Here is a 13,036-nt window from a genome sequence, read left to right as displayed (position 1 = left end):
ACTTTGGGCGTAATGCTTTCCCACTTCAGACCATTCTCTTAAGATATAAGATTCTTCGTTTCTATGTTTACTCATGTACAATCGTTAAACAAAGAAATGGTATTCAAGGGAATGGCGCGTTGTCTGAAATAGCAAACATTACGGCCGAGGTGGACACGAACGAGAAACGTCTGCGCATGCTCTACTGAGTCCGTTGGGAAATTAGTCGAAACGTCTTCGTGATATTAGAGAGTTTTAGATTGACTTTTTTTCTCCCCGCAAACGGCAAACGTGACCACGTTTTCATCGTTTTCCTCTACTTTACTTTACCTTTTACAAACCTTCTCACCAAAGACAAATATTTTTTTGTTTTTCTACTACTTGGACTTTTTTGCGATTCTTTTTCAGTAATTTAAAAGAATTTTTTAATGGTCAACTGACGTTTCACGTTTGCCGTGAACGTAAATCTAAAACTCTCTATTGTAAAAAATTGGCATCTAGATTTGACTTTCAAACATGCCTGATAAATGGACTTCACAAAATGCCGAAACCTAGTTTCCACGCTTGAAACTTAAGGCTGACTAATTCCGTCCTTACTATACAGCATCTTGGCCTCACAAAAGTACACTGAGAGAAAATGAACATTTACTGTCTCACTAAATCTGACCTAAATTCTTAGAAAACGTGGTGAATGGACGGCATGCGCAAACGTTTTTCTCTAGTATCCCCAAGATGAAGAGCTGAAGTGCATACTTAAAATATATAGTATTTCTCAGGCTATTCGATCGCTCAGCGAGGTGCAACACCCGTAATTCTTCCACGCCTTGATTTTGATGTTGTGAGGTCAAGCCTTTTACAAAATTTACAATGATCTTAAGCCCCAGTTGCTAAAAGACTAGTCTTTTGTTTGTTGACCCAAACGTAAGCTTAAGTGACCTATGGGATGTTATCCACATTGTAGATAAGAAAATCATGGTGTGTTACGTGAGGATTCTGCGAAGTCGTCTGATCTAGTCGTTAGGATAATATCATGGAACATACGAAGTAAGAAGATGAACCATGAACTCAGACTATATTTACTATCGGAATTCTCTCGCTCGCGCTGGGGAGGTGACGTAATCGCTTATGGACAATTTTTTCGTTCAAACATGATCACGTGGTACGGAAAACTCAATCACGTGGTACAGATTCGTGGGCTCTGTTTTACGACTCCACTGATTTCCAAGATTGCCTTACCTTACTTGGTACTTTTATCTTTATTAACATACTTTTAAAGTTTGTGAATTGTTTTTGCTCTTGTTTTTCGTTTTATCGCATTTTGTTCCTATTTTCATAAGGAAATACAAACTCGAATAAGGAGAAAACTCGCAAAGCATTTCGGTAGTGGTAGTCAAATTACGCAAACGTCCTATTATACACCGGCATTTTCTCTGTCATTCATAAATAAAGACAAATTACAATCTAGTTGACCTTGAACGCTTTCTCTCCTATCAGTTTTATTGCTATTTTCTGAATATTTAATTGACAGTCCAATCTGTAAGATTATCCTTATTAACGTTAGTCATCCATCAAGATGGATGGTTCATTTTCTATTAACTTCAGAGTTCATTAATTGACATTTAACCAGATCACAAGTAAAAAGAAATTGGATAGAAATCTTTCCTTATATGTCGTAACTCTTAGGCTAAGATTTCCTGACAAGTCCGGCTACTTTAATAATGATGATGATCTCTAGAAAACTTTACATTTGTCAAGCTTACTATCTGTTCAATGTATTATCTATGGTACGAAGGAGTTTAGGATTTGGAAGTTATTGAAAGCAAAAAAATGCTGGTCGATTAAGACACTACGGTTCGTCTGTTATGAAAGGTCCAAAAGGGGGTCAGTCCTAATCTCCTTTCCCAGGCCCCATCTTGACCACCAAATTGCATAGTCCCAGGCCCCATTTTGCTCAAAAAGTCAATCCATTCATATTTTTTTTAGTTTGTTTGTTTGTTTTTTGTTTTTGTTTTTGTTTTTTTATTTTTGGTTTGTTTGTGAATCCCATTCCCAGTGTACAAAATCCCATTTTCACAGCCCCAAAAATGCGAATCCCAGCTCTCATTTACCCATTCAGGACCCCCCTAAGAGACTCGAGCTGCATGGTCGCTTAAGGGAGGCTGGTCGATAAACAGAGAGACCGGTCAATAGACCGTTTCTCAAGGTATCCACATATAAGGAATTTGATGGGCCACGATATCTGAACACGAGTATTATCATGCATTGCTATGAATTTTTTTTGATAAGAATTCATAAATTAATTATTCTCCTCTTAAAATAAAACTGTCTTCTCAATTTACTGAATTTGCGTTTTTCAGTTTTGTGGCCCGTCAAGTTGGATGCGCTCGCAACCTTGAGAAAACGGTCTAATTGAACCTGGTCGTTTAAAAAAATGTTTGAATAAACGAGTTTAGTAATGTTTATCAAGTGTTTACCAAACTGATTATGTTGCATAATCTTATAATAGAGGCGTATCACGTTATCTCTATTACGTATATAATGATTATCTTATCAAACTCTGTCACGTTTTCCATTTTTCAGCTGTTTCAGTAACATTTCCGCGCTTCATTCATTAATAACGAGTTTATTTGGCAGTGGGGTTATGTTTTTGCACGAAACTCTAACAGTTGTAGATCAACAAAGTTTTATCTTATTATAAATCATTTTATTTTGCCAACTGCCCTTAGGCTATGGAAGGTTTGACGTTCACTGATGTTAAAGAAGTGAATCTTGAAGCCAATGAACTGTATTTGTAAAGACATCTTGTCTCTTGGAAGCGAGAGCGTTTGGCCGTCGATCACACACAATGAAAAATTCTTTTTAAAGGTTTCTCTTTTTCCCCTCTTTTTTATTTGCAATTCAAGGCTTTTAATTAGCTCCATTGTTTGAGTTTGCTATTCGAAGTGAACTGGAAAAAAACCTTGTTTTTGGCCATTTATTTAATTATTTTATGGTATTTATAAATGTATCTTTAAAAGTGTATTATACTTAACTTTGATTCAATTTTTTTACACAGTGTTGTTAAATTTAAGTCAAATTTAATTTAAATTAGGAGTGAATGAAATCTTGATTTAGAGTCTTTTATAAACTGCAGCTATTTCCTCGCAGCGGATGTTGTTAAACCCTTCTTCTTCTCCTCGCCATCATCTTGCATTCATGTGTTTTTTCATGAAAGACAAGCTTCCTTAGTGCCACTGATGACAAGAACGCCAACCATAACATAATAACAATTCCAAAGAACATGTAGAAAATGAAAACATTACGTCAAAACATGACAATAATATAAACAACAAAATATGCCAATGCTTCCAAAATGTTGGAATTGAAAAGAATCTTCATGGTTGGTCTCGTTTTCTTTCATCGTGTACAACTAAATTATCCAAAGTCATTGTTATTGTCTTTGTTGTGTAGGAAGTACATCGGAGCCGGCCTAGCGTTGGTAGCTGGAGTATTTTAATGTTTCAGCAAGAAATCATGAAAACTCAAGCCAATCGTTTCCGCTAGAGTTTTCGAATTCTTGACACGAAATTCACGAATATTTTCATGTTCAGGACCCCAAGACAAATTAAAAAAATAATAATAATAGTAAATATCTCAGAAAAATAAACGTTTTACCTCTTCATGTCTAGAAAAAGAAAAGTCTACAACGTTGATAGTTTTTTTTTGTATAAATATGGTACATATATGTTCGAAATTTCACGTTGCCATGGCAACCCTTTTTTTATTTTTAGTTAAAAAAATTCTAACTAAAATCTTAAGAGATATTTTTAAATAAAGTCAATAAGTTTTTTTCTTTTGACAAGTGGCAAGATTATTTGGTATCTCTTGACCTTCTGTTAGCCACGAGAGCACTAACTGTAGATAGAAGCACTTGAAACTTCTAACTTTTTCCTGTTTTGCTTTCACCTGATTGACGCTTGAAGAGGTTCCTGTCGCATTATGGCTTAACGATATTATTCAATGTTCGATTGTAGCTTGGGTTGTTTCACCCGTCGTGTGCCATGTAAAGGTTTTCGCACGCGCGCTGGGTTTCCCATGATGCGAGCATGGAAATATTTGAATACATTTAGAACCAACTAGAATGCTATCTCTTTGAGGCTATTATCCAAAACACAACAGAAAGTCCAAGTATCTCAAGGGCACGACTCTGTCATTTCATAAGACAATACACTTCGAGATAAGTAACAAGACTACAGCTCCCAACAGACCACACTCGACATAGCCGTGCTAGGAATCCTTGCTTGTTATAAACTGTTCACTCTAGTATTATATAATCAAGCCATTTTTTAGCACAAATGATTGGATGGGCAAACATAGCATGAACGTTATTGAAAATACACCTATTTATCATAAAATGTAGACATGAGTCCAGACTGTTCACACGCAGTGCGATAGTAACACAAAGCGAATATTAAGCTTGGCCAAGTTCAACTCATCTACGGGACTAAAAGCAGCTTGAAAATTCACTATTTTGAAAATGTTCTAGGCGTTTTAAATCGATTAATACAAACCAGAGAACGTTTATCTCAACCATAACACGTGCGATGCAGTTGGTGTTATTTTATTGCCGTGTACTCTTTTGTTTTAATACATAAACAACTTGTATAGTCAAGATATAATCGGTTTAAAACCGGCTTTTTCTCTATTTGTTTAAGATTTTAGTTCATCAACCCATTAAAACTAACACGAATAATGAGTGCAAACGCCTTTTCCCCTATAATATTCATTCTCCAGTAAAAAAAACAACAAACGATTGCTTGCTTACAACAAGGCAATCGGTGCATTCACAAATTCGATGTCCTTGAAGTCCTTATAACAATCGCTCAATAATTGAATGAGCTGACTCGCTAATTGTCGGATAATCGATTGAATTATAACTAAATACATCTGTATGCATGTGTTATTTGCCGACATCAATCAATCTCAACATAACCAACCAACACTAATCACCACGCTTGAAAAATTTCTCCTCTGACAGCTGAATGGCTTCCGCGAGAATCTCGGCTCCAAAATATCATCTTCTCTAGCCTTCGTTTACTTTCGCGAAATTTGCGAACAAGCGGAAAACACTGAACGAGGCGAATGTTAAACCAAGAAAAACTAACAATAGTATTAACCAGAAGACAATAAGCAATAACACAAATCAATAACACAAATCATTATCTAGTTTTGAAGTCGGATAATTATAAGTTGTCATGTACACCATATAACAGCAGAATTAGTTTTTCAGAAGCTTGCTACACGAAACCCTGAAGAGGACAGCGCGGCAAGAACACAAACAAGCCGAAACGTCTGTAGTGTCAGGGTCGATCAGTACCGAAATACGACTACTCGCTTGGCTCGTTCACTGTAAACGACCAAGGCAAACAGAAATAAGAAATAATAACGTGAAGTTTTTCATTTTTAGCAGAGCAAAGGACACCGAATTATCGCTGCCCTTTGAAATGTCATGTTGGGCTATTGAACGGCTAACAATCAGGTCCGTAATGCCAATAATATGAGAGACAATCATGCCACCTACGCTAGAGCAACTCATTAACTACACCGTACAAGTCGAATCCTGGTATGCAAGACACAACAGCAAAAAGGGCACCCACTAAGGCGGAGCTTCGAGCCGCAAACTCACCCACATGGGCGGGTTTTCCCTGTCAAACATGTCTGTTTTCTTGTTGGCACTAGACAATAATAAATGTTCGCCTAGTTAACAACTGCCAGTCTGCCAATCAGAAACAAGAGTTTTCAATACATAGCTTGTTCCTATTTTAATTCGATTGGTGCTAAGGGAAGACGTCATGTTCAATGTGTCAAAATTGACGCTCTTTCTTGTAGCGAACAAGATGAACCGATTGGGAATATTGTTTGGTGCACAGTAGTGTAGAACTGTGTTCAAGGATTTCGTAAATTTGTACACTAAACGCCAGGATAGAAGATACTTTCCCCAGCACATCGTGGCGGCCTCTTTCTCGACTTTATTTTTGGCTCTGACGCTGGCGTTGTGACATTGGATTACGTTACGATAATTTATTTAAATCTGAAGTGGTCTGAATTGAATCTGTTTGCTAAGTCGCTGAGTTTTTGATGTTATTACAAGAGTAAGAATGGCTAACTCTACTGCTACCAAGATGCCGTGCTCACAGTTCGGGTGTTCATATTCACCTCAGGTAAGTTTTAAGCTCAGAGATTTGTACGAGTTGGCGTACTTGATTCTTGTACAGTGCAATTCAATCTAGACACATCGTCATCTTTAATTGTCTCGGTTCTAGTTGGTCCTACACGGCAATGGTAGCCCTTGTTGTGATAGTAGTCAACAAATCCAGGATGGTTTACCTGGACAATCCGTCTGTCCGTGTCAACTAGACAGAGTTTTACAGCACCGTATTGCTTCTATGCCCGTTAATGTTCTTCCAAGACCACCGTTTGGGGACGGAGCGTTCACGATTAGTAGCGGTTCAGGGCTATCAGCCTTTTATTCACCACTGGTAAGTCCATTTTCTCATTGTCTGGTTTGCAAACCGCATCAATATTGTCTCGCAAGAGCCCAGCTAATTCTCAATTTTGTCTTTTAGCTTAACCTAACAGAGTTTTCCACAAAATCCTGTTCTATTCCCTTAGTAGTAATTAAGTCTAATCAGATATTTTTGTATTTTCTCCCTCCTCTGTATTTGCTGTCGGCGGTTGATACAGACAAGAACGTGTGACTTCAAAGACATGGCACAACCTTGGAGAGATTCATGGTACCTTTCGCAAGCAACTCGAAACCCTTTTGAATTCCACGGCTTTGATCCACATACTCATGCAGCTTGCACTCGCTTTGCAGAAAGGTACTCCTCCACTTTATTCTAGTATACTAAATAGTCTTTACTATCCAGGCCACTTACTTAAATCTATTAGTGCCCTTACATTAGTGTAATCTTACGCTACTAGCCAGCGTGTTTCATAGACCATTTAGATGATTTCCTCGTAGCATTAGAAGATCTGTTAACTTGTCTCCCCGTCCAACGTATCGTTTTAAAGCTACTCCAGTCTTATGTAAGGTACTATATGCTTGACAGAAAATGATATGTACACAGTAAAATGTACTTTCAAGTAGACATTACAGACATATATAAGGGACAACCTAGATAATACTGCTAATATTGTGGGATGATACTTTGTCACTCGTCCTGAAAATGGACTTTCACTTACGTTTTCTCTTCAATTTTTAGATTTTCGCCCATCGATCTAGCAGCCGCTGGAGCAAGGCGAAAAAACGCGACAAGAGAAACGACAAGCACTCTTAAAGCCTGGCTATATGAACACAGAAAGAACCCATATCCAACCAAGGGTGAAAAAATAATGTTGGCAATATTGACAAAAATGACACTCACTCAAGTATCGACGTGGTTTGCCAATGCTCGAAGGCGACTCAAGAAAGAAAATAAAATGACCTGGTCTCCAAGAAATCGTTGCGGAGAAAGAAAAGACGGTGGAGATTCAAGCGACGTGGAGGATATCGATCTGGACATAAATAGTGATGATGAAAAACCATCTGAATCGCAGTCAGACATTAAACTTCAAGGTACAAGCTCATGAAAAACTCTAAAAATAATCCAGTGTTCGAAAATAAATGCTTAGTGTTCCATAATGATTGTCTCCCGGTTAGTTTTTACTTGGAAATACCAGAAAGTGGGTGGAATTTTAGATAACCTTAACATTTAAACACATTTCTATATTTATACAAAGTGAAGCTTAATGTACCCTAATGTGTGTTGCCCAGTAAACAATAGTTTAGTTTTTAAGTTTGGTGGGTCCCACCGTGAAATTTTTACTTTGGCGTTGCCTGAAATGTGAATTTTTAGACAATGGCGCTGTTTCCAATTCTTTTTTTTTAATATATATATTCACTTACCCCAAGCTGCGATTGTCTGACATGAACCGAACCAGTATTATACACGTCTTAAATTGATAAAAAAATTATGAAGATTTTTTAAGATTTTTCTATTTTTTTATTTTATTTTTATAGAAAACGAAGAAAAAGAAAGTAAGAAAGAAAATATTAAGAAAAACGAGGGCAGCGATGAAGAAAAATCTTATCGGGACTATCCCAGTGTTGAGTCTGAAAAATGCGATTTTTTTTGCTCTAATGTCGATGAAACAACAACTGCGGTTCCTACGCCAGCGATAAGGAATCTTCCTGCTATAATAACCAAGAGAGAGCTTGAAGTATCTGGTAAAGTAGAGGACTCGCCTGTGAAAAGTCTTCGAAAGTGGGTCGATGGCTGTTTTTATAATCCACCAATGTCATCGAGTCCAGTTCAGCCTTCAAGTCCTGTACAAAACCATCAATCTCCTCCTTCGATTCAAACACAAAGAACTTCAACAGAAACTCCAGTTATAACATCAGGTATGATACAAACCCCTGCATATCAAAGTAAATCTTAAAAACATGTTTATACTTGTATTCGAACTTGCTTATAATGATTGTTTAGAGCGATTTTCAAGTGTTTTAGCCACTATATCATGTATCACAACGGCTTTTATCTGAAATTTGTTGTGTTCCACCCATTGCCTTTATAGACCAACACACGCTTTAAGAGACACGAAAAACAATTTAACACGACTGCAGAGATAATCATTTATATAAGAGTATGAAGATGGTTTTGGTTGTAAGATGTTTTTTTTCATAAGTTTAAGAATTAGATGTTTAATATGTTTTCGTGCAAGACTGACGAGACGGCAAGACTTGTGGGTGTGCAAAACAAAACCTTGTAAAACAGTTCTTTTACAGACAAAATATCCCATCTTTTAGACATTCGTATTTTACTTTAAAAGTCTTTTTATAGCTGTTTTACAATTGTTTTGCAACCTTTGCTTGACTTTAAAAAGAACACTTCAATAACACGGTTTCTTGACGGCCCAGATGATTTATTACTGGTTTAAATAAAAACAGAATCAGTGTTACGATCATAAACGTTACTTCAGATCGTTACCTGGCATATCTCATCTCTTGGCAGAGTTCCACTTTTGCAATGTTCTGTTCTTTATGACCCCGTATCATATGAGCCATTTGGAAAAGATTTTTATCAAGAGGTTACATCACAAAGCCTAACTGAACAAACTTGCCGGGGTCAATCATGGATATCTTTTCCTTAACGATACTGTTTTCTGAGAACTGCTGCAAAGTAATTAGTAAGAACGTCTTCAAGAAAAGTTTAGCTTAACTTATATATGGTCCTTATTTTCTTGTCCCTCTTGTTTTATTCATTCGAAATCCGAAATAATATACCATTAACTGCGATTATTAAACCCCAGATACTGGTGCAAGAGAATGTAGTTATATATTTTTTGAAATGGTTTAATTTTCAAACGTTAATTTATCGCCTTACAACCTTCCAGAAGGAAGGAAGTCCAGTGACTGAATTCAATTATGAAGAGCCCGTTAATCAAATCATTTGATCAAATCTTTCCTAAGTCCTTAACAAATGTATTTTCAAAACTAGTCTGTCGAGGACAATATTGCCTAATCCCCATTTTAGAACAAGTCGAGACGAGAAAACATGATAAAGTTTGTGAATTTTTGAATAAAGGTTTGTGTTATTGCTGCTGGAGAGTCGAGGACTATTTCGAACAGTTAGGTCGGTTCATTTTCAAGCTTTTTGTTTTTCTATGAATTTAATTTACTGTTTATATAGAATGGAGTTGGTTAGGTGTGATGGTAATAGGTTATCATGTTTTCAAGTTGGTATTTCGTGTATTGATAACTTGTTACACGTTTCCCCATTCAATATTCTGAAAAATGTCTCAACATTTAGTATATCGCCTAGAACTAAGAGATAAGTGGAAAATATCTTTTCATTTCGTCAAAAAAACCGGGATATTTTTCAAATTTTCTCTAGCTCCGAGTTCAAAGACATATAAACAAGAGACGAGAGAAGTCAGCCAAGGAGAGAAAAGTCCAAGCAATGTTGTTCAAGAAGACGCTCTCCGACCTGATGAAGAAGTGAAGTCGAGCAGTAACAACGCGTTAAATCCCTCCGAGAAAAGGTAAATATCTAAAGCTAACTGTTTGAACCATGCTAAAGCTTCAAATCTGTTTCTTTTAAAACAATTTCTGTGTGTAGCAAAGGGACTGAAAAGTGAGCGACGTAGTGTAACGAAACTGGACGATTTCACCCTTCGCGAAAAAAATTTCCTTTCAAGCCTTTTAGCCCTTATAAAAACATCCTTATTTCTGTTACTCGATAAATATTCCCTGACTGATTTATGAACTCTACTGCTTTCTCTTTTGAATGGTATTCAAGCCATTCCAGACAGTGAGTGCTTAAGGGTGTTTCTTAATGTCATTTGTCCACACTTCACCCACTCCAAAATACTAGAGCATTCAATTATGACCACAGTACAAAACCGCTTACCAAACCAGTGGTGAACATCAAAAGAAAACAAGATTTTGTCTGACAAGATAACAGTGTGACATTATTGTGTCTAGAGAGCGTTTCAGGAACTTGTGTTTTGTGTGTTTCAGTTGCTAATAAAAGCTCACTCGTTGCTTTCTATTTTTCTTTTACGCCTTTTAGAACCAATGAGCCTAAAAACTACAGAGAATTTGACGCTGCATTAGCACTAACGACACTTTCATCGCGATAAAAGCCGAAGAAAGCTGAACCAAACTCTACAACTGAACATAAAAAGAACTTCCACGAAGGCAGGGCTTTCTTACCGAGTTCATAGATAAACAAAAAATCGACTGATAGGCTGAGAGATGCAAAAGAGTCAGTAGCTAGTGCTCAGTCAGTGTGAACAATTAAAAGTTAGTTGTAGACTAAAAAAGACCGGGTTAAACCTGTTTTCTAATCGTGTTGTATTTCAACAAAATCAAAGCGTTTTTTTTTTCTCTCGTGTGTTTCTACTGGGTATAAAATACCAATTTTCGATGTTTTTGTTGATGTCATGTTTTAAGGAGTTAGTTGTGTGTTTGTTTTCTTAGTCCATGACAAAAAGAAAAATAGTTTTAAGACAATCCTGGAAGGAACTCAAAGTTCAAAACATCCAGTGCTAAAGTGTTTTTTTTACGAAATTGAGAAGATGTTCTTGATAAAGAACAATGTCTTAGCTTTCAATGTCGAAGAAGTATTGTAAATTAGAAAGACGTGGTGTAAAGGAGATTGAATTTCCCACGACTACACCTGAAGTTTTAATTTGAAATGAGAGCTGGTTTGTAGATAGGAGAAAAATAACAAATAGAAAATAATTTTGAAATAAAAAATGCGTCAATAGTTTTATGGTGGTCTAAAATAATCAAGGGTGGGACCCAAAATTGCCGATTTGATTACAACTTATAACGGTTTAAAGATTAACAAGTTTTTTCACTGGATATAAACGTCAATAAGTTGCCGTATTATAAATTTTCATTTCGCTACCGACAACTTTATTATTTCATAAAATATTAGATCTAATATTCAAAACAATTTTGGAGAATTTTTGAAAGTTTTTTTCTTTTTATCGTACTCGTCCTGATTTCAAATATTGAAGGTCGGAAAGCGAGCAGAGGGATACTTTAATATAGTGAATAATCAAGCCAAAAGCACTTTGTAAACTGCATGAATAGGATGTCTAGACTTGGCATTTGAGATTAAGTCCATCGTGTTGTTTTCTGACCCACAAACAACCTCAGGTCAGACCAGATATTTTCAGCCGACAAGCACTTCTATTCTACAACAAGGCGTACATGAAGAGACAGCATCGCGTGAGCAGATGTTAACAGATTATATCTCTACGTACAATAAAATTTCTTGTCGCAATTAATAATTTACAAACTCGTTTCCAAACAATTATATTCCGACAATAATGACATATTGTGAGACCAATATTTTATTTTTTAGATTATTTGAAGTAGTCGCCATCTTGAAGCAGATTTATCGAATTCTACTTCATTTTTTAAAAACCAACTCAGTGTTACAAAACGATTTCTAGATATGAAAAGCTATAATTTTGGAATGCTTAATTCGAATTAGATGAAATGGTATTGATATTTTATGCACTGCTTTTTCGTTGAAAAATGTTTTAAGAATCATTCGTGGAAAAGATCGAAAGGGCGCGAAAATTTTGAACGCGCGTAGCTAGGTTTTCACCTCAAGGCGCGAAATGCTGTTGTGCACCGTAAAACCTTTCTTTCATCGTGCAAAAAAGATTCGAAATTCAAATTTATGGTGATGATATCAATATTCTGTTTCTAAAGAAGAAAATCTCGTCATATCTAATAAATATTAGAAGTGTCTCGTTTTTCTTTTTTTGATAGTTAGACATTTCTTTTCTGAGAAATGCATTAATATAGGAAACGACTTATTATATATTTTTAGATATTAAAGGTATTTTTAACTATTCATTCACTAATAGAAGGCGTAGATATTGCTTGCAGACAGCCACTTGTTTAATGATTGAGAGCCGTGAGTTTACATTTGAAAACCCCTCAAAAATGATTAAAAACGAATCAAGTAATTTGTTCTGGCTTTCAAATTGAGTGGACACAACCAAGGAAAAATATATGAAAAATACAATATCAAGGAAGGATTCTTAATAACAAAAGTGGACACTGATCCCTTAATCCGTTCTAAACCTTCTACGCCATCTCAATAAAAATAGTTCAGTTAAAATCGGTTTATTTACTAGAAATCTTTATTAAAATAAATGAAAATTCTCGAAGAACAACAGAGAAAATGACCCCAATGTTTTGGTAAGCTATTTGCCAGTTTATATCAAATTGTCTTAATCAATTATTGGACGACAAACATCTTACCGCAAAGCCAATTTTCCCGACTGATTGTTGGAAAACTCATTTCCCGCTACGCCTTTTTGGAACTCACGACAAATTCGATAAAAAATGACAGCTCTTTAACCCAAGACTCGAACCCTCTGAATCCTTATTTCAGTTCATTTTCGACGCGATTGACTCAAGCGTATTATGAGCAAATGACTAATCTTCCTAAACAATGTTCCTACGCTAATTTGAAATCGCTACAAGCGAAACTACACGCTTATTAGT

The 13,036-nt window shown here is 36.1% G+C and overlaps 1 protein-coding gene and 1 long non-coding RNA gene across 2 annotated transcripts; one reads left to right on the top strand and one right to left on the bottom strand.

Moving 5' to 3' along the window:
- Window positions 1-2,939: 2,939 nt before the first annotated feature.
- On the bottom strand, window positions 2,940-5,735 carry LOC116289309 (uncharacterized). Its single transcript, XR_004196322.1, has 2 exons — window positions 3,634-5,735; window positions 2,940-3,212 (listed from the first exon to the last, which is right to left on the bottom strand). It is a non-coding gene; the product is annotated as an uncharacterized LOC116289309 (long non-coding RNA).
- Window positions 5,736-5,868: 133 nt separating this feature from the next.
- Window positions 5,869-11,276, top strand: LOC116289306 (uncharacterized). The gene is made up of 7 exons (XM_031696199.2): window positions 5,869-6,179; window positions 6,282-6,497; window positions 6,703-6,839; window positions 7,224-7,576; window positions 8,021-8,401; window positions 9,894-10,041; window positions 10,572-11,276. The coding sequence occupies exons 1-7, from the start codon at window positions 6,117-6,119 to the stop codon at window positions 10,639-10,641; spliced, it is 1,368 nt and encodes a 455-aa protein (XP_031552059.1). The 5' UTR covers window positions 5,869-6,116; the 3' UTR covers window positions 10,642-11,276.
- Window positions 11,277-13,036: the final 1,760 nt, after the last annotated feature.

The sequence above is a fragment of the Actinia tenebrosa genome, unplaced genomic scaffold (genome assembly GCF_029948245.1).
Source record: "Actinia tenebrosa isolate PJP-AT-01 unplaced genomic scaffold, QUT_ActTen_1.0 PGA_scaffold2__45_contigs__length_23673736, whole genome shotgun sequence".
In the NCBI taxonomy this organism is placed as follows: Eukaryota; Metazoa; Cnidaria; class Anthozoa; order Actiniaria; family Actiniidae; genus Actinia; species Actinia tenebrosa.
Note: the sequence above shows the minus strand (reverse complement) of the source record. Positions and strands in the feature narration are given on the sequence as shown.

Bases quoted from the DNA above. Each gene is read 5' to 3' on its own strand.
- LOC116289306 (XM_031696199.2), top strand. From the start codon at position 6,117: ATGGCTAACTCTACTGCTACCAAGATGCCGTGCTCACAGTTCGGGTGT. The intron at 6,180-6,281 runs GTAAGTTTTAAG...TCTCGGTTCTAG, and splicing joins GGTGTTCATATTCACCTCAG to TTGGTCCTACACGGCAATGG. The intron at 6,840-7,223 runs GTACTCCTCCAC...TTCAATTTTTAG, and splicing joins TGCACTCGCTTTGCAGAAAG to ATTTTCGCCCATCGATCTAG.